At 43.7% G+C, this 23226-nt stretch overlaps 1 protein-coding gene and 1 pseudogene across 1 annotated transcript; one reads left to right on the top strand and one right to left on the bottom strand.

The window, feature by feature from the left end:
- On the top strand, positions 1-16178 carry MOSPD3 (motile sperm domain containing 3). Its single transcript, XM_033925162.1, has 6 exons — positions 1-226; positions 1243-1538; positions 8014-8089; positions 9610-9824; positions 9946-10110; positions 14104-16178. The coding sequence occupies exons 2-6, from the start codon at positions 1316-1318 to the stop codon at positions 14133-14135; spliced, it is 711 nt and encodes a 236-aa protein (XP_033781053.1). The 5' UTR covers positions 1-226; positions 1243-1315; the 3' UTR covers positions 14136-16178.
- Positions 10975-11177, bottom strand: LOC117350948 (annotated as a pseudogene).
- Positions 16179-23226: the final 7048 nt, after the last annotated feature.

Genomic DNA, 23226 nt, shown 5'->3' with positions numbered 1-23226 from the left:
CGGACGTATTTCCCATTAAGCTTTGCGGCCGAGGGGTCAGTTATGGCCCCGGAGGCACGCAAATACGCGGTTTGAATTTAGCGTCGTGTGACCGCTATGGAACAAGTGGCGTCACGCGGGCCCACTTTGAAGCCGCCAAACGCGGCGACGTCTTGACTTCACCGGTGACTTCACAAGTAAAGTGGACAAACTGCCCGTCAAGCAGGAGGCGGCCTTTTATTCCGTGGTAAGAGGGCTGCCCGCGCGCGCTCGGGAGGAGGGTTGGAGCCCCGACGCTGCTAAGGGAGCTTTGATACATGTGGCGCGAGAGGGGGGTTTACTTTGATGCATGTGGCGCGAGGGGGTGGTGGGGTTGCTTTGATGCATGTGGCGCGAGAGGGGGGTTTACTTTGATGCATGTGGCACGAGGGGGTGGTGGGTTGCATTGATGCATGTGGCACGAAGAGGTGGTGGGTTGCATTGATGCATGTGGCACATAGAGGTGGTGGGTTGCATTGATGCATGTGGCGCGAGAGGGGGGTTTACTTTGATGCATGTGGCGCGAGGGGGTGGTGGGGTTGCTTTGATGCATGTGGCGCGAGAGGGGGTTTACTTTGATGCATGTGGCACGAGGGGGTGGTGGGGTTGCTTTGATGCGTGTGGCGCGAGAGGGGGGTTTACTTTGATGCATGTGGCGCGAGGGGGTGGTGGGGTTGCTTTGATGCATGTGGCGCGAGAGGGGGGTTTACTTTAATGCATGTGGCGCGAGGGAGTGGTGGGTTGCTTTGATGCATGTGGCGCGAGAGAGGGGTTTACTTTGATGCATGTGGTGCGAGGGGGTGGTGGGTTGCTTTGAATTATATGGTGCGAGAGAGGGGTTTACTTTGATGCATGTGGCACGAGGGGGTGGTGGGTTGCATTGATGCATGTGGCACGTAGAGGTGGTGGGTTGCATTGATGCATGTGGCGCGAGAGGGGGTTTACTTTGATGCATGTGGCGCAGAGGGGGGTTTACTTTGATGCATGTGGCGCGAGGGAGTGGTGGGTTGCTTTCATGCATGTGGCGCGAGGGAGTGGTGGGTTGCTTTCATGCATGTGGCGCGAGGGTGGTGGGTTGCTTTCATGCATGTGGCGTGAGGGTGGTGGGTTGCTTTCATGCATGTGGCGTGAGGGGGTGGTGAGTTGCTTTCATGCATGTGACGCAAGGGTGGCGCTCTGCTTTGCTTTGCTTACTTTCTGCTTCCTTTTCTCCCATATGCCCAGCTACTGTCTGAGGGATCGCTTAACCAACCGCAAGAGGACGATGCTCGCAAATGCCCCAGCGGACTAATCCTCCATGCGCCGGGGGCCGTCTCAGGCCCCGGCTGAAGATCACCGTCCCGCCGCTGGCACGGTGGAAGCAGGTGGCAGGAAGAGCAGGCAAGAGCCGGCAGCTTGCCCCGGCTCGGTGCCGGTCTTCGCCTTCCCTGCCGAGCTGGTTTTCTGTGCCGATAATCGGAGCAGCCACAAGCAGGTGCTGACTCTCTACAATCCCTTCGGCTCTGTGCTCAGGTTCAGAGGTGAGGAACCTTTGGGTGTAGGACTAGCTGGGGGTGCTGGATTCACTAGGTAGGATCCATTGCAGGAATCATTCACCACATGGTCCTAGATGCACTAAAAATGGTAGCTAAGACTCTGCAGGTTGCTGTGGGCTGGTATTTTTTTTCGGATGATTTCAAAACGGTGATCGATGTTCAAATGGCTTCCCATGCAAATAAGTTTTGTGGATGTCTGCCAAAATCCCATCCGATCGATTGTTCAGAAAGGGATTCTCACAGATGTGCAGATATGGCAGGGGAAGCCCCAAAGCAATCTCCTGCCAATCAACTGTTCGGGGCAGGAAGACTTTTTTTTAATGTGGCACAGATGGTGTGTTTGTGTGTGTTACACACTCATAATATATGTCCTTATAAAAAAAGTACCATTGCCGCCTCCCACCCGGATGATGGCTGCCTCCCTTAACGAAGGCCCACAGGAAAAAAAATTTGGCAGGAGGGATGCCCACTCCCTCCTGCTGGGTGGCCCACTGTAGAACCAACCCCCCATGCTGCAAACCATCTCCCCTTCCCCATCCCCAAACTTAAAAAAAAACAGCAGGAGGGATGCCCACTCCTTCCTACCCCCATGCCAGGACCCTTCCCTTCCGCACTGCCCATACTTTGAAAAAGAATCAGCAGGAGGGATTCTCAGTCCCTCGTGCCTCAACCACCAACCCACCCCCTTACCTGAAGAAGACAAGAGGCGGGATACCCAGTCCCTCCGCTCACCTCTCCCAAATGGTGTGCCTTCATCTTCCCTGTGTATTCCAGGGTGCCCTGGTCAGGGGATCTCTAAGGCCCTGATTAGCTCAGATGCTTAAGGCCTGTCCCAGGGGGTGTTTGAGCCAATAAGGCCTTAGATCCCCTGCCCGATGCATTCTGGGATACAATGGGAGGGCCCTTAGGCATCTGAGCCAATCAAGGTCTTAGGCCCCTCCCCATTCATCACAGGATGCACCAGAAAGGGGAAGGCCCACCATTTTGGAGAGGCAGTCCTGTGGGTAGGAGGGACTGAGCTGTCTTCAAATAAGAGGTACAGGGGTGGGTTGGAGGGTATGGGGGAGCCAGGGGGCTGAGGCAGAAGGGAGTGGGCATCCCTCCTGCTGATTATTTATTTTTTTAAAGTTTGGGAGTGAGGAAGGGGAGAGGGTTCATGACATTGGGGTGGGGTTTCATGGCGATAGGAGAGGGTAGGCATCCCTCTGGGCTGTAGTGGGAAACAGACAGACAGAAAAAATAATCAGTTTTTGGGGTCGTTATTAGTTGTTCCTAAATTTAGTGCATGGCTTTGCAATGTTGGGTCATTGATCAGATGGCTCATTTTAATATTGATGATCTCAATTTAATACTAATTAGTTTGCATGGCGGAGTCAGAGAATGTACCAACGTACTGAAAACCACATGGTGAGACATTTGGAACATCAGGTTGGAAAACTAAGTCGTTGCTAAACCAGCCAAACTAGTTTAACGACAATTGTTAGACAATTTAGTGCCTCCGGCCCATAGTCCCGCTCACAACCTGTTTCCTGGAGTCGGTAATGCTTCTTACCTCGAAGGTGGTGTTTCCTGGTAATGTGAGTGACCTGGTATGCCCTACTTCCTCTGGCAGTACCTGCAAAAACCTCCACAAATATTACATTGTGTGAAAAGGTCAAATTAATTCAGCCAGAGGAAATTGCCTTCTGCCTCACTATAAAACCAGAAATATATTTATCTGTTGCTGGAAATAGGTAAAAGCTGGATCTTGTGCTTGCCACCTTAAAAACTGCTAGTGGTTCCTTTGAATGGAAAGGATAAGATTCAGAGGATCTGGCTTTCTTTTTTTCACTGAGCAGTTTGTCCAAGTGTCCTTCATACCCTTCAGTGACTTAAAGTGGAAAGCATAGAATTAAGGAGGACCTAGCTTCTTTTTGTTCTCCGTAATCAGGGTAATCAACTTGGAGAGGAAAAAGAAGCTTGTGTTCTTCAGATCCCCTGGATCCTATGCTTTCCATCTGGATGATCTGTCACTGCTGTGTTAGGTTTTAAGGTGGGAAATAAATCATCTGGAGAACATAGCTCTTACCAAGACAGAGAAAATGCCAGTAAGAAGCACTGCTTGCGAACTTTTTTTCTCTGATTGGAACATTAATGCACAAAGAAGTGGGTGGTAGACTTCTTTTGGTAAGGATGGCTCTAACATGGCCCCATTCATGTTTCTGTCAGCAGCTGACTTGCTACGATCAAAGTCAAATACTTTTAAAAACCAATAGGAAGAAATATTTTTTCACTCTGGAATGTGTTGCCAGAGGTTGTGGTAAAAGCGGATAGAGTAGCTGGTTTTAAGAAAGGTTTGGGCAAATTCCTGGAGTAAAAGTCCATAGTCTGTTATTGAGAAAGACATGGGGGAAGCCTCTGCTTGCTCTGGATCGGTAGCATAGAATGTTGCTACTCTTCAGGTTTAGGCCAGGTACTAGTGACCTGGGTTGGCCACCGTGAGAACGGGCTACTGAGCTTGATGGCCATTGGTCTGACCTAGTAAGGCTATTCTCATGTTTCTTATGTCTTAAAATACATTTGACAGGATCTGAGGCACATGAATAATTTTAACTGTGCCTTAATCCTTCCCTTCAGTGCAGGTGTTGCTTCAGATTGTTGAGTCGGAGCACTTTGCTGATAGGGAAAGCAGGTCTGCATGTTAAAGTCCATTTCCAGGGCAAGGCCATAAAGTTGAGACTAAGGTTACTACACCCAAGCTCAGCTTACCCAGTGAGGCAGGGGAGGTGGGGGCTGGGTTCACCCCTTCCAGAACTTCAGCACTCCTTTACCTTTGCTAATGGGGATTCCGAGGCCCCTGTCATTGCTCCTCTCTTCATGCTGCTTCCTCAACCCTTTAATTGGCAGATAATGAAACGGCTGCTTTATGTAACTTGATGTTGAACGAGAGCAACAGTGCAAAGTAACAGGCCTTTGGAGATGCAGATCTCCCATAAGAGCCATAGAAGACACATGTTGCTTCTGAGCAACAATGCCATATAAAGAGTTACTTGAATCTGCTTTTTCTAAGGTACTCATACACTCTTCAGCTCTTCCACCTTCGTCCTTTAAATTTCGCATACAATGTTTTGCCACAAGACCTCAGAAACACCACTCCTCTGTCCCACTCTAGGTGTCGCACAATACCTCATAAAAGAAATGAGGAATTGGCTGACACACCTGATCCTTGGGAAGAAAAGTCTAAGGAGATGGGGCAAATCTACAGATTAGTGAATACCTCAACCAGACATAGGAAAACTCACACCCCATTCTCATACCCCCAATTAAGGAGGTCAAACGGAAAAAACTATATGATGGCCTCCTAGCCACTCAAGCAGCCAAACTGGATAACCAAATCACCAATCTACTGACGACATCCCTAGACTACAAAACTTTTAGAAAAGAAATAAAGACCATACTCTTCAAGAAATCCCTGAAAAAAGAAATAACATCGCAAGTTTCAAACACCACCTCTCACTAAAGCCAACTACCCCAAACAAATAACCATACTCATTTCTTACTCTCTTTGAAAATGACCAAATTTCTTTTTTTTTTGTAAATTCTTGTTGTAATACTTCCTTGATAATTCTTTTGTAATCCACTTTGAACTGCAAGGTATTGGTGGAATAGAAATCCCTAATGTAATGTGATGTAACTCTCTGGGGAGATTCATGTGTTAACTCCTCGCTGGTCTAGTTTCCATTTTATCCATTTCATTAATTTTATTTAAACCTCTTATTTTTATAGTTTTATAATTTTACTTATCTTGGTAATAGTCGACTGTTTTTTCACTTCAGTAGACTAAGCAGTTGGACCCGACATGTTTTGCCGTCGCTTCGTCAGGGATCCACTCTACAATAAATCATATCACAGTAATTAAAATCTCTTCAATATACCCCCATTACCATAATACAAAAAATCATACCCATCTCAACAAAATTCTCCTTACCATAGCCGCTAACATCCAACTAGAGAGTTGCGCGGGGACAGAAATCCCACCCGTCCCCACCCGTCATTCCCGTGCAGCTCTCTACATCCAACCCACACGTTCACTTTTGTTTGTAAGATGGCGGTGGCGTTTCAGGGCTCATTATTTATAGTTGAACAGCTGAAAGACCAACCCCCCTCGGGATAAACCTATTACTGGAAAAGCCCGCCTCCTGCCCCAAGGACGCAAGCTAACTCCCGCAACTACATGCTAACATATCTAAACAGCTGAGATTCCACCGGTCCTATTGGTAGAATCAGAACACAGAAGCCCACTCAATTTCAGCGTTCAAACCGGCTGGCTCAACAGTATCGAGGTTATGGGTCCAGCGTTGTTCTTTGATGTTTAACACTCTCTCCATATTACCTTCCACCCTCCCTTCTTGTTGTAAACAATCTTATCACCCTCCATCTCAATTCAGATACTGTGTGTTTAAATCGCATCATATGCTGAACTATCGGAGCTTGAATGTTTTCGTTGTTAATACCCCCCCAAAACCTATGTATTATCCCTAGACCTGACTTAAGAAGTTAATACCCCCCCAAAAACCTATGTATTATCCCTAGACCTGACTTAAGAAGTTAATACCCCCCAAAAACCTATGTATTATCCCTAGACCTGACTTAAGAAGTTAATACCCCCCAAAAACCTATGTATTATCTCTAGATCTGACTTAACAAGTTAATACCCCCCAAAACTTATGTATTATCCTTAGACCTGACTTTAATCCAGGTTTTTTGCATGGCAATGTGCAGCACTGCTTCTAATCTACGGTACTTGACCAGTTTTTTTTTTTTTTTTTTTTTTTTTACAGGGTCACCTTCTCTCTTAGGTCAACCAAAACAGGCTAATCTAGTCCTAGTTTTGCCCCGCTTCATATATGTTACACTGAGTAGTTTCTGATCTTTAAACAAAATGTAATTTTAGACAACGGGGACCTGAGTAAATACACAACACAGTTTTTAAATTATTTTTTAATTTAATTAAGGAACAAACCCCCTCTTTTACATTGGAGCAGTTACCGTCGCTAAAACCCGCACTATGCATTCGTAAAAGAGGGGGAAAGATTGTTGTTGGGTTTTTAAAAATTCTCCAAGGCCAATTGTCCTCCCTGCCTCATGGGTTGTCATTCCTAGAGGGGTTTATTCCTGTCTCTGTCTAGAGTGGATCTCTTGTCATAAAGCACAAGTGAAAATTTTCATCCTCCATATTTTACCCTGCTCCTTTCTGAGATCATGTCCTCCTTTAGATCTTCGAATGAGACGAACGCATTCAACTCTATGATGTAATGAGAACAAAATTGGATTTGGCTTAGGCTGTCCCTAGTGGCTGGAGCTGGCATTAACATTGGTGCTTTGGCTCATGAATTTAGAGCTCCTTTGATATAGTCTGCAGGGATATTACGGACCTCTCGGGGCAAAACTGAGTGTGAACAACTTCTGGGACTGGTTGTACAAAAGCAGGATGTTTCATAAATTTATCAGTGCTTGAATGTGCAGGGGGGGTGACTCCCTCGAGATATATGAAATCGTGGGAGATTGATATGGGTAAACCTGTTTCACAGAAGGAGTGGGAGCTGTTATGGTGACACGGCTTCCCTGGGCATGGCAACTCCCATAGTGGAGAATGGCTATAAACTCAAGAGCTACTTGCCAAATTGCAGCGGGGCGCTCCGAGGACCCTTTTGGAGAGGCTGTGGGGCGCCTGGTACATACTTTCATATGTGGTGGAGCTGTTCTTTCCTTTCCCCATACTGGTCCTCTTGTGTTTCAGCTTTTGGCCGATATATTGGGCGCTTCTTTCTCTCCCTCTGCTGTAGTGGCTCTTTTCAATCCTGTATGAGGCTGAGGGGGAGGTAGCATTACTTTTGATGGCCACCCAAGTGGTGCTGGCCCAGTTTTTGGAATTCTCAAACTATCCTAGATTGGAAACTGATTGTTTGTAAGCTAAAAGATTGGCACATGCTCTACAAATTGACTGCTTTGAGAACGGGTGCCTGGGGCAAATTTAACAGACTGTGAAGGTCCTTTGAACGATGGTACAGTGTACATGCTTAAAGTATGGTATTTGATGGTGTTTTGCTGTTGAACGGGTTGGGGGGGGGTTGATTGCTTGTTTATGGTGAGGTTATTCTGGATTAGCTGTTGCTTCCTTGTGTCTTACTACACCTTTGTTTGCATTGTATTAGCTGCTTTGCCTGTGTTTTTCGATAAAAGCATAAATAATTTTTTTTTTTAAACCCAGAGCTCCTTTGACAAAACTGCACTAGTGATTCCAGTACATCAAATTGTGATGAAGCCCATTCAGTCCCTCTGGACTTCATCTTTTTGCTGCACTGGAAGCAGTAGTACGGGTTTGTAAAAGGAGCACAGCAGAACTTCTCAGACTTGTCTGGTTTTTGTTGCTCCCCTTCTGGTGTTATTAAATGTGACTCTTCTTTTCTGGTTGCTTAAGTTCTCTGCACAGCTCCATTCAGATATTCGGTGGTGGATGCCAAAGGACATATCCGGCCACAGTCTTGCATAGATATGTAAGTCTTTGCTCTTGCAAAAGAGCTTTTTTTTCAGTTATTTGCACAGTTAAAAGCATCTGACCCAGGTGATAAACCCTTTTTCATTTCTCTGTCTTTGGCTGCTGAATTATTGACTTTTAAACAGTTGGCTATTAATGTAATGTAATGTAATTTATTTCTTATATACCGCTAAATCAATCTAAACAGGAATTTGTTTTTATCCCAGGACAAGCAGGCAGGTATTCTCACTAACGGGTGACGTGATCCAACGGAGAATAGCTGCCTGCTGTCCCTGGATAACAGCTGTTACGGTAAGTAACATTGCTTTTCCATGTCAAAGTCCTGGGATGGTAGAAATTGCTAGTCATTGACTGTCCAGTATCTTGTGTTACAGTTGGTGAAAGCAGACATGGGGAGGCTACAGCAAACCTAGCTAATTTAGTTTTGTTTGAAGGGCATGCACACAGAGTTGCCTTTTACTCGAGGGAAAAGAAAAGATGTATTCTTATCCAACTAAAATAGAATTTAGGTCTCAGAAACAGGTACCAATCCTGGGAAGGAGGGAATAAACAGGGTTCCCCCCAAACCACTCCTTGATTTTTTAATGGTTACAAAACCAAAATTTCTTGGAATATTCTTTCACCTTTGAGGCTACAGTTTCATCAACTCATAAAGTTTCATATGGTATCTATTGATTCCATACGCTCGATGTGCGCCCCACCTGTCACTCGGCAAACATTGAAGCGATAATCGAGCTCGGACCAGACTCTCTGAATCATATCCGGCGTGATCACGTTTATAGCTTCAGTGATGTGTTCCTGCAGATCACCCATAGTTGCGGGGAGTGGAGGTAGGTACACTCTGTCTTTCACATACTCCCAAAGGAAAAAGTCACAAACAGTAATGTCCGGTGATCTTGGGGGCCACTTGAACACCTGGTGATTTTGTCACGTTGCATTGTCTGAAGGTTGTAACTTCTGCACCAATTGCAGCTTATAAGGGTGAAAGTGCAAGAGATCGGTTGTGTAAGAACTTGCTAACTGTGCTTTTTGGGACTTGTATTGGCTGTCATCTTATTTCTAAACATATTCCAATAAGTTTTGATTTTGTAACCATTTAAAATCAAGGAGTGTTTTTGTGGGCACCCTGTATTTAGACTCCTCTTAGCAGTATGAGCTGCTGTAGGCTTTATTTCTCACCTGGAATTATGTTGCACATACAGATTTATCTTTGTGTAATTTTCCTGGACTGTAGATTTAAATTCATATGTAAAGAGCAATTTGATATGTCTTTGTAGGTATAGATGAGGGATTCTTACTTGTTCTGCAAGGGCTGATTATTAAGCTTATAGTAAGAGCTGAACTGGTTCACAGTCCTACAGAATAGGAGTTTAAAAGCATTCCCATTGTAAAGAATACTAGCTTGTGAGAAGATTGGACTTCAACTGAACTAGAGAAGCAAAGCATCCTGAAATTAACACAGTCCCTGTGTGGTGTGTAGAGGGGTAATGGCTGACCTTCAATCACTTCCTCTTGCAGCGTCGTGAGGCACAGGGATATCAGCACTCGGCATTACGGGATAGTTGACAAGTTCCGGATTGAGGTATCGGAAGAGGGCACTCGGAAGATTCTGGGTCAGAAAGATATTCCTTCTACTTTATATCCCACCAAGAGGCTGGAGCCGAGCCCAGTGGAAAGGAGGAGGGAGGCCCCGGCGAATTGGTACCCTTCATATATACTGTCGCTGCAAAGAGGTGAGCAGCTGTTGGATATTCCTATTGCTGATGACTGCTTTGTAGCAGATGGAAATGTGCAAAGAAGGGAAGGAGGCAGAATAACAGCAGTAGAGGTGACGAGTACTCTTTTCTTGCACAGGATCCTCGCGGCCACTCTCTCCTGGCATCTTGGCGCTCCACATCTGCGTAGGAGCCATCTGCCTGTGTCTGCTGATATTGCCTCTGCAGGGTGAGCCCAGCTTGCTGGTCCCAGAAAGCCTTCATGTTTCGGTCATACAGAAGCTGGTGGCTGCCTATGTCCTGGGTAATGTGTTATCATGTTTATTTCTTTTTCCGTGATTTACCTCCGTATATTCATTTAGAACCTAGTTTTCTGAAGTTCAAGTTCTTTCTTTTTGAAAAGGCCTTAGGCCTTTAACCTTTCACCTTCCTAATTCTCCTTTCTAGCTACTCCAGAGAGATCTAGAGCCTGATCTGAGGAGACAAGGTGCTTTTTAATTCTATAGCTTATCTTTTAATATAGTTTTAGTTTTGTGTACCTTTGTATATGTGCATTTCTTTTCTCTTATTCAAATGGATTTCCTTTCCTTTTACATTTTTAAGTTTTATGTTTGTACATTGCTTTGACCCCCCACGTGCTGGATAAAGTGGTTTATCGAATAAACATAAGTTAGGCTAACCTCCAGTGTGGGAAGGGGTAAAAATATTTGTCCATAATGGGTCTCACTCTCCTTTTTCATTCTAATGAAAGAGCATAAGAACCACCAAGAATGTATTAGGCCAGCATCCTGTCTCCAACAGTAGTCAGCCTTGAATTGCTAGAAAGCAGTCTCAAGAGCAGATCAGTTACTTGTTCCTCTCTCCCAGGGATAAATGGTAGCTTTGTTACTCATTTTTTATGGACTTTTCCTTCAGGAACTTGTCCAAACCTCTTTTAAGCCCAGCTGTGCTAGATGCCTTAATCACACGCTTCAGTGTCTACATCTTAATTTATGCAGAGTGACCAAAAAAAACCATTTTTAATTTGTTTTAAATTTGATACTAAGTTTTGTGGAATGTACCCAGTCCTAGTTCTGTTTGAAGAAGTAAATAATTATTCTCTCTTTATAAAATCATGAGGGGGTGGAACAAATATAAGGGATATAATAGACATTTTCTTTTCTTTTTTTTTTCTTGCACCATTCCTGGAGATACTGCAATACCAGGTTGATGCGTGGAGTGGATGAAGCAAGCTCCTATTCCATCTCCCTGTTCCAAAAATCAATTTAATATATCGTCCCTAGATAAGGGACATATCAGATAATAAATTGATAAGAACAGATACTACACTTGATCTTAGCCAAAAGTCCAATCTGCAGGCTGAAGAACTGTACTCTAATACTTTTTCCCAAGGGAGCTATTCTATCTCTTTAATCAGCTTTATTATCCTTTGCATATCTTCTAGTTTTGCTATATATTTTTGAGAAGGGGAGGTAGTCTGTGTTTCACTGTATTACCGATTGAAAAAGAATTGTTGGCTGTAATAAAGAGTTGAAAAATGGCAATAAACTGGTGAAGTGAGAGAGTGGGGAAGGAAAATTGAAAGGGATATACTGCCTTCTAGTGCACTGGGTATAGCAGGCTTGACAAGTGGGTTACTTCCCCCAAAACTGTGAGTTTCTTGCAGAAGGATGTCATTCACATCTTTTAGCTCCGCCTCCTTCCCCAGAGGGCTGTATTCTGTCTCCTCAGTTTTTCCTTGTGCAAGTGAGTTGAGAAAGTGTCTTTCTTATCTGCTCTGAGTAGATTTGTATTTTTGGGTTTTCATCCAAATTTTTGAGGCTTGCGGTGCTCAGAGGACCCCACCAGTCCTGGGACAACTCTGCCTGTGAGAAGAAGGCAACCATCTGAGAACCTGTTCAGCCAGCCTGCATTTTCGCTTTTGGAGCTTAGGGACCTTTTTCCCTCAAAGCTAGGCTTGCACCCTGTCAGTTACTAACTTCCTGCCTACTGCCTCCATCGAATTGTGTGTCCAGAGAAAGATGTGAATAACATCTTTCTGTAAGAAGCTTGTGGTTTCAGAGAAGTAACCCACTTGTCCAGCCTACTATACTCATCTACTGGAAAAAGATTATCAAGGTAAGAGCCTAATCTTACCTCGCTGTAGTTACAGTGAAAGCTGTTTACATATTATATTCAGGTACTTGTTTTGTTTATGGAGAAATACCCAGAGTTACAAAGTGCCGTAGTGGGAATCAAATCTGGTTCCCATGGGTCTCAACCTATCGCATTGACTATTAAGCTCCTCCTCCACTTGGGGCAATAATCAGCATCCACTGGATAGAGCTGTGCCATGGCTTTGGCCATTCAAAAGGACCCCTCTGGGATCTCCCAATGGTCCATTAGCATTTTTGTAATGTCTTGATGAGAGAAAACCCAGGTGGTTTGTGCTGCTCATAAGCGAGGACTGCAGCGTCTATCTTTAATTCTTGGGGGGATTCTGTGATCACCTCCAAAAGCACTGAAGTCTTAAACAGCGAGCACCCAGTCAGGTGCTCTCCAAGATCAAGGGCCTCCACCAGATCCTCCCCCCCCCCCCCCCCAACCAGAGATGAAGCAGCATCTTCTGCTACAAAAGACCCTGATCTGGGAGAGTAAAGGCATTGAAATAGAGCCCTCTTCGTTCGTCTTCCTCAGACTGGACCTCCCCGTCTTGCACATAGCACTGCTGCTGGGGAATTGCGCTCTTCGGGAGGGGACCCTGGCACCATGGCCATAATCCCCGAAGGTTCCATGCGGCCCTTATTAATCATGTAAGCTTTAAACATTATACAGCTCCTGCAGACACTTGTGAGTTCCCTTCTGGGGTTTTGCAGCTGTGCCTCGCTGGGGACATACTTGCAATGCTCTTCGCCTCGAACCTGGACTTTTTTCCTGGTCTTTGCACCATCTGGGCGCTAACACCCCCTCAAGGGACTAGAGGATAAGCCAGTGGCTCCTTCCCCCTCGTGTGGCACGTGGAACATGCCCGATCCTCAGATGGCCATCCAGTGCAAATCTGACATGAATCCAACTTATCCTGGCCTAAGGAGTCCATTCCATCTGTTTGTTTTTAAGCAAAAACAAGGTGTGTTGAGGCAGATAGAGGCTTTTATTCTCAAATTGGGAAGTCCAAGATGGCCACTGTAACAGCGATTTTAGCTCAAAAAACAGCCTGGGAGAGGTACATTGGGGTCCAAAAACTAATGATTTGGGGATTTTATAGGTGGGGGACCCTGACTCTAACCCCAGAACCCAAAAAACCTAATTTGAACACCACCACCACCTTGATTTTGTTTTCAGGCTGTTATCCTGCTACTCACTGTTTCATGCTAGGAGCTATAAGTGTTGAAGCTGCAGACAGCTGACAGGGAGAACTTCTGCCTCATTAGCCTGGAAACCAGACTGCTTGTCTCTTTGGACTGCCTCTCAGGCCCAACAAACTGGCCGGAAATCTCAACCTCCACCGGACCTCGCATGCACAGTTGGGGGGAGGAATATAGTCAGCTCCGATCCTGGAAAAACTGCCACTGAGCCACGCGGTCAGCAGCCTGTGCTCAAATCCACTGTGGCCAAACCTGGAGCAAGCCTTGCTCCCAAGGGATTGGTCCCTGAACTGTTAGTGCAGGCTGTCCAAGTGGATACACTGCAAAGCAGTCTGCCCCTTAGAAGCAGACCCTCAACCTTAGAGTTGGCACATTGTAAACCGCTCTGAACTGTTTGTGGTATTGCGGTATACAAAAATAAAGTTATTATTATTAATCTCTTTCTCCTCAACAAATCATTTCCGGTCCTATTAACTCTCCTCTTCTCCCCTCTTAAATTCAATCAATTTGTACCTCGCTTAATCTATTGTAAACCGCATAGAACTTAACGGTATTGCGGTATATAAACTGTTATTATTATTATTTACAAGAATTCTCGTGAAAAGTGGTTAAACCATCCAAAGGTTTAGGAAGAAAGTGTCTGTCGCACTAGAATGATTTTTATTAATGTAAGACATAGTGTATGGTAGTCTGTAGGATGCCTGTAATATATGTAAATTGATGTTGCAGTTTTCTCTTGCAATTCTGGTATGCTTTTCTTAAGACTTTCTTTAATGTGTATTGTACAGTGCTGTGTACATTTAAGATTGAATGTAAATATTGTGATCTATTGCAATGTTGTGCAAATAGTGGAATAACAAGTTAACAAATCAAATTCTAGAATTAGGTAGTAGTAATCCTTCTATTCCTCAGTGGGACCGTTTTTCTGACTTTTTTCTCTTACTTCCCTGCAGGACTTCTGACCATGGTATTTCTCCAGGGTTAACAAAAAGACATGCATCATGGATCAGTTTTATGATTGTTTTATCTAGGAAAATAAAAGGGGAAGAGTCCTGGACTGCACTGGATTATAGACAGCGGGTGCCGCCATCCCTCAGCTTGGTTCGGGAAGAGGTGCTGTGTCTTTGCAATAAACCCATCTTTTCCCACCTCTGATTTCAGCGTGAGTTTGAGAATACTCCAGCTACAGACCCAGCAAAGGAGAGGTGCTCTTTATGAAGCTTCTGGACCTGGAAGTAATCATTTCTGTAATCACAGCCAGGCTGTCCTCTCTTTTGCACTGCTTGCCTTTATGGACCAATTCATCATTTCCATTCCTGACCCAGAAATAGTGTTGTGTGTGCACTACAGACCCAATAAGGGGTCTGAGCACTTTAGAATAAAATTGTATAGCATTTAATCCTACTGGGGCTAGCAATATTACTGACTAGACTAGTTCACGTCCTCATTGAAGAAGCTCAGCCGATAGCACCTAGTGACTGGTCACTGTTGGTGCTGGCCAGACCACGTATCTGGTTGGTAACTGCTGGAAGGTGCTCCGACAGTGACCTCTAATAATTCCTCAGACACACTCCGAGTGACAGTTGGTGAGCAAATTCTGACAGTGACACCCGCGAGTCGGTGAGTCGTTGGAAGAACTTGGGACAGCAAGAGCCAGTTGTTGATCAGCGACACCACTGGAAGGACACCTAGTGGATAGTTAGCAAAGGGTACTTGTGCCAAGACCACTTTTTCCTGATGTGGATGTTACACTGCCTGTTCAGATCATCTTAAATGCCAGTGGTTTAGGTTGGGGAGGAAATGTTTCTAAATTTGATTATAATGATCTTTTTGTTTTTATCTTAAAATCAAGATCTTTTTTTTTTTTCAATTTAAAATCGGGGACTCTCGTCAACATATAAAATGAAAGAGCTGGAGTACAATACGCTCCTGCAATAGTTTGCCCGCACCTCTTTTTCCAGCCTTGCCCTTGCTGTTCCTTTAGTATATAGAACTATGAACCTTCCCACGTCCCTTCTGCAGTTTTAGTACGTTGCATCCTTTCTGCTGTGCTCCAGAGTTCCAGGGATAGTAGAGGTTTGGATTTGCCGGCACTATTTAAAACAAGAAATCCCCCAGTGTCACAGGATAAATCAAAGTGGGTGGGTGTCCTTGTTCGGCAACATGGTAACTGACCAGAATTTGTCAAAGGATCTACCTTTATTTTGAGCAAGCTTTCCTGTTATTATTATTAAGGGGGGTAATATGCAGCCCACAGTAGTGTTTTTCATACCGTACGTGGACAGCGATATTGAACATCTGGCTCTAAAGCAGATGGCCTAACATTTGTTCAGATAGTTACCCAGTTAGAGGTAACCATTAGCCAGGTCACTCCCAAGTCTGTCATAGCTCTAGATCAGGGGTCCCCAAAGTCCCTCCTTGAGGGCCGAATCCAGTCGGATTTTCAGGATTTCCCCAATGAATATGCATTGAAAGCAGTGCGTGCACATAGATCTCATGCAGATTCATTGGGGAAATCCTGAAAACCCGACTGGATTTGTCCCTCAAGGAGAGACTTTGGGGATCCCTGCTCTAGATAGTATTGGATCAGTTGGGGCTCATGATCAGTAGCATTTGTGTGGAGGGTGGTTGTTTTTTGTTTTAATTTGTCCTTTGAAGCTGTACCAAAAGTCTTAGTATCCCCCCTTTCCCATTTAATATATGCATTCCAACTGCTGCTTTATAGCCTCCAAATGTTTGCTGAGATTGGGAGGTCCAAGCATGTATAAAGTTTAGTATTTCATGTTTCTTAACATAGCATGGCCAACTACAGCTTAAGTGCCAATCTTTCCAACTGTTTGGGTTGGTTTGTTTTATTTTTGTCAGGAATGAAGTGTTATTGTCTGTGTCATGTGTATGGTTTAGTTCTAAATGAGAGAGTCATGTATTGGGTGCTGTGGGAGCTTTTAAACCCACACTTTTTGTAGTAATGGTACAATCTATTTTCACTCTTTACTGTTAAATAAAAGTTTCAGAGTTAAAGGAAGGACTCGCAAAGCTCCTGTTCTGACTTTGTTAATTGTGTAAGTCAGGCATGTCAAAGTCCCTCCTCGAGGGCCGCAATCCAGTTGGGGTTTCAGGATTTCCCCAATGAATATGCATGAGATCTATTAGCATGCAGTGCATGCAAATAGATCTCATGCATATTCATTGGGGAAATCCTGAAACCCCGATTGGCTTGTGGCCCTCGAGGAGGGACTTTGACACCCCTGGTGTAAGTGTTCCAACAGCTGTCACAGCCTGCAGAGTCAAAAAGCCTCCAGGCGCTATTTCATCATACAGAAGTATGGAGCATGATATCAGTATGCCTGGTGGGCTTCAACGACAACTATTCAAGACACTAATTGACACATAGGAAAAAAAATGTCGTCAAATGGAGAGGTTCTACCTTTAAGAGGAAGAAAAGATCACCCCATGCTAAGTTTTAATGCTGCAATGTGTACGATTAAAAAATGTTTGAAGATTATTTAGATTTTAAGTAAGCAGCCTTTATTTCAGATGACTTTTCTTCAGCTGAAGCATTTATAGCAATAGTCTTTATTAATTTTTAAGCTGGGGCCATTTGGATTCTAATCAGCTGAAGCAGAGCTGCCAGATATCTTCCCAGGCAGGGCCCTTTCTCTGCTGACCAGTGTGTATGTGTGTCAGTGACATCCATTGCTACCAGCCCACTTTCAAACTTCAGTGTCTTGTCCCTCAAGAATGCAGCTATGATCAGTGGAAGGATGGCTTCAACATGCCTGTCTCGATAGAGCCAGGCCGGTATATATCCATCTTTGTTCACCTTGCCCCCTTGAACTGTCAATGGCTTATAATTTTATATTTTTTAACTTAAATTTTATTTAATTTTTAAACATATAAGCCTGTAAAATTGCAGCACAAATTCAACTTTTACATAAAAGATAATAGAAAAATCAATGATCTTAACTTCCTACACAACCCACCCTCGACATCCACCGCCCCATCCTTTAGAGCAGTGGTTGCCAACCCTGTCCTGGAGGACCACCAGGCCAATTGGGTTTTCAGGCTAGCCCTAATGAATATGCATGGAGCAGATTTGCATGCCTGTCATTTCCATTCTATGCAAATATCTTTCATGCATATTCATTAGGGCTAATTTCAAGTTTTATTTAAATTTGATAATCGCTTATATATAATTTACTAAGTGAGTTACAATAAAATAAATATACAATTTAACATACAATTTAAAATGGGTTAGACGGACAGACATATAGACAAACTTGAAAACAAGGAAAAAAGGGAGAAATTTACAAAGTTAATGTTTTTCATTTTTAAAAAAGAAAAGAAGCCATGAATGGAAGGTACATGAGGAAAGGTAAAAAAATTTTTTTTTAATATATAAATGGTGTTTGGTACGTTGGATATAAGTCATTTAAAGATTAAAAGCGTCTCTAAAAAGGAAAGTTTTCAGGTTGTTTAATCTATTAAGATCTTTTTCTTCTCTTATATGTTGTGGTAGGTTATTCCAGGTCTGAGGGGCCATTACTGAATATATGTCATGGCATCTAGTGCCAATAACTTTTAAAAAATGGATCGCTAACAGCCTTTGAGCTGTGGAACGGAGAGAGCGTGACGTATTATATGGAATGAGCATCCGGTTTATAAATTGAGGTTTGTGGACAGTGTTTTAAACACTAGAAGCAGGATTTTATAGGTTATTACGGTGATTAACGGGGAGCCAAAGCGAATCAATCAAAAAGGGAGTTACGTGATCAAATTTTTTTCCGTTGTGGATGATTTTAACAGCGGTATTTTGAATTATTTGTAAACGTTTCTTTTCCTTTTGAGTGATATTTAAAAATAGTGACTTGCAATAATCGAGCTTAGCAATGCCAAGTGAATGTATTAAAATATTTAATGATTTAGGTTCCAGAAACTTGGACGTAGAACGGATCAAACGCAAGTGGTAAAAACAGCATTTGACAACATTACTAATATAATCGTGATACAATAGTTTGTCATCGATAATCCCAAGTATTTTCAATGATGGCACTAGGTTTAGATGTATATTATTAATAGTAAATGGAGCGGCCAGATTTAACCCCTGTTTCTATAGAAAAAGTAGTGCTTTAGTTTTTGTTATATTTTAAAGCTAATCTATTTAGAGTAAGCCAATTTTTAATTTTTGGTTGATCTGGTATATTTCGTCTATATTTTCTGGATTGAGGGGATGAGTCGGCTGAATATTGTCTGCGTAAGCATAAGTAGTAAAGCCTATTGATTGCCATAGACTTAGTAAGGGGGAGAAAGAAAAATATTAAAAAGTAATGGAGACAGAATGAAGCCTTGAGGAATGCCATCGTTAAGAGTGAAAGGGTTTGAGATTGTGTTATTGAAATGCACCATAGATGAAGGATTAGATAGGAAAGAAGTAAACCACTGTAAGGTTAGATCGCAGATGCCTATGGTTTTTAACCAATTGGCCTGGTGGTCCTCCAGTGTCTCTTCACTAGTCCAGGTTTTTTAAAATATATTTTTTTCTCAAATCCTTAAAAGTGCAGAAATACTTATTACAATTTTTTGTAGCTAGATAGCTGAATTAGTGCAACAGTGTAACTTTGTAATTCAAGTAAACTGCATTTCAAAGGCCTTTTCTAAGCCTTTGACCTACAGTTTACTTGAACGGGGGGAGTATGCCTTGAAACAGCCTCCCCTGGCGAAACATGATTGTGTAGGCGCAAATTTCCCCTCCTCTCCCCGAATACAGATAATTTGTAACTTTGTAATTTAACTTCAGGCGCGTTTATATAGAGTCAGGACCTCTTTGTTTATGTGTTAGTGAACTTTGTGTGATTTGAATTACCGTATTTTTTGCTCCATAAGATGCACTTTTTCCCCCCCAAAAGTGGGTGGAAATGTATGTGCATCTAATAGAGCAACTATAACAATTTACCCCCCCCCCAGGTACCTTTTTAAATCGCACAAGGCAGAAGCGAGCTTTTTGTGCTCCGGCCCCACTCCCTGAATGGCTGCCGTCAATTCTCAGGTTGCAGGGCTGGACTGGAGTGTGAAAAGCTCGCTCCTGCCTTGTGTGCTGCTGGCCGCAAGATATGAGGCAGCCGTCCAGTGAGGGAGGGGCAGGAGCATGGAAATCTTGCTCCTGCTGATACACCACTGGACCACCACAATTTAAAAAGGTACCCGGGGGGGGGGGGGGGTGTCGCAGCCTACCACTCGACCACCTGAGGGGGGGACAGGTGTAAAGCCTAACAGGGAGAGGGGCTGTCTGCATAGCCTGGAAGGGAAGGGAGCTGGCTTCAGAGCCTGGCATATTTTATTAAGTATATTAGCACACAATTTAGTTCAGAATGGTGTTTTCCTCCTCTAAACCTAGGTGCGTCTTATAGTGTGAAAAATACAGTTATATATGTTGTAATGTCCACTGCTCACAATTTTGTGATAAGTGGTTTAGAAAAATGGATTAGACATTAGAAAACTTTTCACATCACTACCAGCCTGCTGTCCTGAAGAGCCATTCTTGTTGACTGGATATATGCATATTTTTGTTGCAACTATTGATCTTTCCATTAGAGAGAGACGGAGAAAAAGTATTATAGGAAGGTTGCATTTTCATTTTTTTAAGCAGACAAGGAAATGAACAGGAAACAGCCAACACTGTACATCTTGATTGCAAATACCAGTTTATTCAACCAGAAACAAGATCCTTCATGCGGGGCGGGGGGAGCATACTGACAAAAATAAATCCCACTAACTTAAAGAAAAAGGGAAAAATAAAGGTTAAAATTAGGCTTTATTAAACTCGAGCTGCTTGGTCAGTTCCCTATCACCAATGTATGGCTTGGAGTTTCCAGGGCCTTTGCCTTCCCACACCCCAATTGCTCCTTGTCATAGAGACAGAGAAACACGACGGCAGATAAAGGCCAAATGGCCCATCTAGTCTGCCCATCCGCAGTAACCATTATCTCTTTCTCTCTCCGAGAGATCCCACGTGCCTATCCCAGGCCCTCTTGAATTCAGACACAGTCTCTGTCTCCACCACCTCTTCCGGAAAAGTTCCACGCATCTACCACCCTTTCCGAAAAAAGTATTGCCTCAGATTACTCCGGAGCCTATCACTTCTTAACTTCATCCTATGCCCTCTCATTGCAGAGTCTCCTTTCAAATGAAAGAGACTCGACTCGTGCACATTTACATTACGTAGATATTTAAACGTCTCTAACATATTTATCTCCCCTCTCCTGCCTTTCCTCCAAAGTATACAGATTGAGATCTTTGTCTGCCAGCTTGTAAGAGGTCCTATTTCATGTATATCAAGTATTACAAAAATTCAGTAAACAGTTTTCCAATGGTGTGCTTCCTATGAAGGCCTAGAAGACCTGAAACACAGGGAAGGGGAGCTCTTTTTGTACAGTATATACTTCCTGTGTTTGCAGGTCTCGACACAAGGTGGAAGACAAACCACAGGGGTCCTTTTACTAAGGCACGCTATAATGGACACGTTAGCATTTAGCGCGGGCTAAAACGGCCAGCACGCCTTAATAAAAGGACCTCACAGTGACTCGCTGCCCAAGAGGTTCCTTCCTCACTTTTTCTTTTTTTATTGTTAGGTTTTCGTGAGGTTTGGTTCCTTGTTTTTGGTTTGGAGAGGTTTCTAAGTTAGCCAGCTGTGTATGGCCTTTGCCAAATGATTCCTAGGGCACTGCTCCATAGAGAAAATAGAGCTTAAAACAATTGGGATGTGCTCTTTCGTAACTAAAGAGGGCCGTTGTTTTCTCAGTGAAAGCAATGCCCATTCAGAAAAGAGCACCCTTAGGCTCTGCAAGCCACTGCCATCCATAATTTGAGCCCTTCAGGATGTACATGGACATAGGCTGTCTGAAAACTCCAAAACCTTTCTCTTGTATTTTATCAACCCATCCATTTCGCTATCAGGACTTCCCAATTCTCCCACCGAACCTTGCAAGGTAGATATCCATTAGCAGCTTTCAAAGCAAGGCAGTGCAGTGAGCATGAGCAGCACGAGGTGTCTTCTTTACTTCATACAAAAAGAAACTTTAATAAAATAATTTCTAAAACTGCTATAAAGGTCCATTACACAGAATCAGTAGATTGTCTCGTATGCCCAAGAAATCCCTTCAAAACCCACAAAAGAGGCAATACAATTAACCCCTCAATAAGAGAAAACCCAAACCTGCAAACAGTAAGATATCTTGGATAGGGTCATAACGCTTCATTTCATGTCCTTTAAAAACAAATACACAAAGCGCAGGAATCCGCAGGCACGATCCTGACACCATTGCACTAACTCCAAAAGGCCCAGTCAGATTGGGTTCTAGCCACAGGGCCGTGGGACGAAGGGCAAAGAGACGGGGGGAATAATTGAACAATTTACAGTGGTAAGAATTAAGTGTCAGAAAACACAAAGCAGTGTACTGCATCAGAAATCTCTTAAGTATTAAAAATTAAACACAGAAAGGACAAGGGAAGGAGTGGATGTGATTTGATTAGGCAACATCTGTTACTCAATGGGCAGAAAGTGTGTTACTATGCCAGAACAGCTGTCCAACAGTAACAAAAGATGTCCCCCCCCCCCACCCAGTACCACAGTGTTCTGGCAATATAATAGGAAATGGGGGGAGAAATATCGGCAGACTATATAGGCAGTCCCTGGGTTAAGAACGAGTTACGTTTTTAAAGTCAGATTTGTATGTACACTTCCCCCTCCCCATTCGTGGTTCCTGCACTCGCGGTTTCATATAATCACAATTTTTTTCTGGGGAGGGGGAAAATAAAAAAAACAGTCTTAATGTTAAAAAAAAATCCATCTTTTTTTCCTCCCTGCCGCCTTCCCAGTCTTACCTGGTGGTCTAGAGGGCTTTCGGGGCAGGAGCGGTCTTCCTACGCTCCTGCCCCGTGCAGATCGCCATGAGGAATTGGCTGCTGGGAGTTCCCGTAGTCTCTCGAGACTACGTCAGGAACTCCCTACAGCCATTTCCTGATGGCGATCTGCATGGGGCAGGAGCGTAGGAAGATCGCTCCTGCCCCGAAAGCCCTCTAGACCACCAGGTAAGGCCGGGAAGGCAGCAGGGAGGTGGGGGTGGGTCAGAGCCGGATAATCACGGTTTTCAGCATTCGCGGTCCGGCTCTGCCCGTATCCCCCGCGAATGACGAGGGAGAAGTGTAACTCAGAACTTGTATATTTTAAGATACTCGCTGTTTACCTCTGCTCCCAGCTGACAAAAGGGTCACTGTTCCTAACCAGTGTTCCCTCTAAGCTACAGCATGCACAACCACACACACTATTCTTAATGTGGCCATGCATCATCATTCCTGAATCTGCTGCAGAAGTGTAGGAGTTTATGCCACTGGAAATACTGCTCAGTGAAATAGAATGAAGCCGCAACCATGTTCTTAAGTACGAGTTGTACTTAAGTCAGGCGTCTGTAACTCGGGGACTGCCTGTAAACATTTATCCAGGTGTGACAAAAAAACCAATATGTGAAGGCTAGTGGAAGATATGAGGCCTACATTTTGTGTCTGATAATCTGGGAGATGAAGGCACAAGAAGGGCCTATGAGCATGCTAAAATGGTTTTGATTGCACAGATTTCTGACAATAATGTGCACAATGCTACTGTTGTTTTTTTTACAATGTTTAAGGAGGCAGCAACATGTCTTCAAAACTCAAACAAAGTAGCATTAGGAAGCAAAGCAATTAAACTAAAAAACAAACAAACTCTACCAGGACTCCAGATACCATTTTCTGTGCTAGATTCCAAAGTCAACACTGCCATCTTGTGACTGCACAAGGACAAAAAGCACAATGGAAAGGAGACAAGCAAGCCTATAGCTCTGAAGGGTTTATTTCAGCTTTTGGACTTTTTTTTTTTTTTTCCCCCCTGGCACGCTCTCTTCTGCTTTGACACAGGAAGAAAGGGAAAGAGAAAAGGAAAAATAAAAACCCTCAACTAGCAAAGGTGGCCTAATTGAGTATTAAAATGTCAGAGACATCAAAGGTGGAGAAATGTGAGAGCGTGAGATTTCAAAAGAGTGAGG

Source organism: Geotrypetes seraphini, chromosome 16, assembly GCF_902459505.1.
Source record: "Geotrypetes seraphini chromosome 16, aGeoSer1.1, whole genome shotgun sequence".
Lineage (NCBI taxonomy): Eukaryota > Metazoa > Chordata > Amphibia > Gymnophiona > Dermophiidae > Geotrypetes > Geotrypetes seraphini.
This window is presented reverse-complemented; position numbering and strand designations above follow the sequence as displayed.

What these genes read in the sequence shown, in the direction of transcription:
- MOSPD3 (XM_033925162.1), top strand. Translation starts at nt 1,316, where the DNA reads ATGCGCCGGGGGCCGTCTCAGGCCCCGGCTGAAGATCACCGTCCCGCC. An exon ending in CTCTGTGCTCAGGTTCAGAG is followed by an intron (nt 1,539 to 8,013) that starts GTGAGGAACCTT and finishes TGGTTGCTTAAG; the next exon opens with TTCTCTGCACAGCTCCATTC. An exon ending in GGTGGCTGCCTATGTCCTGG is followed by an intron (nt 10,111 to 14,103) that starts GTAATGTGTTAT and finishes ACTTCCCTGCAG; the next exon opens with GACTTCTGACCATGGTATTT.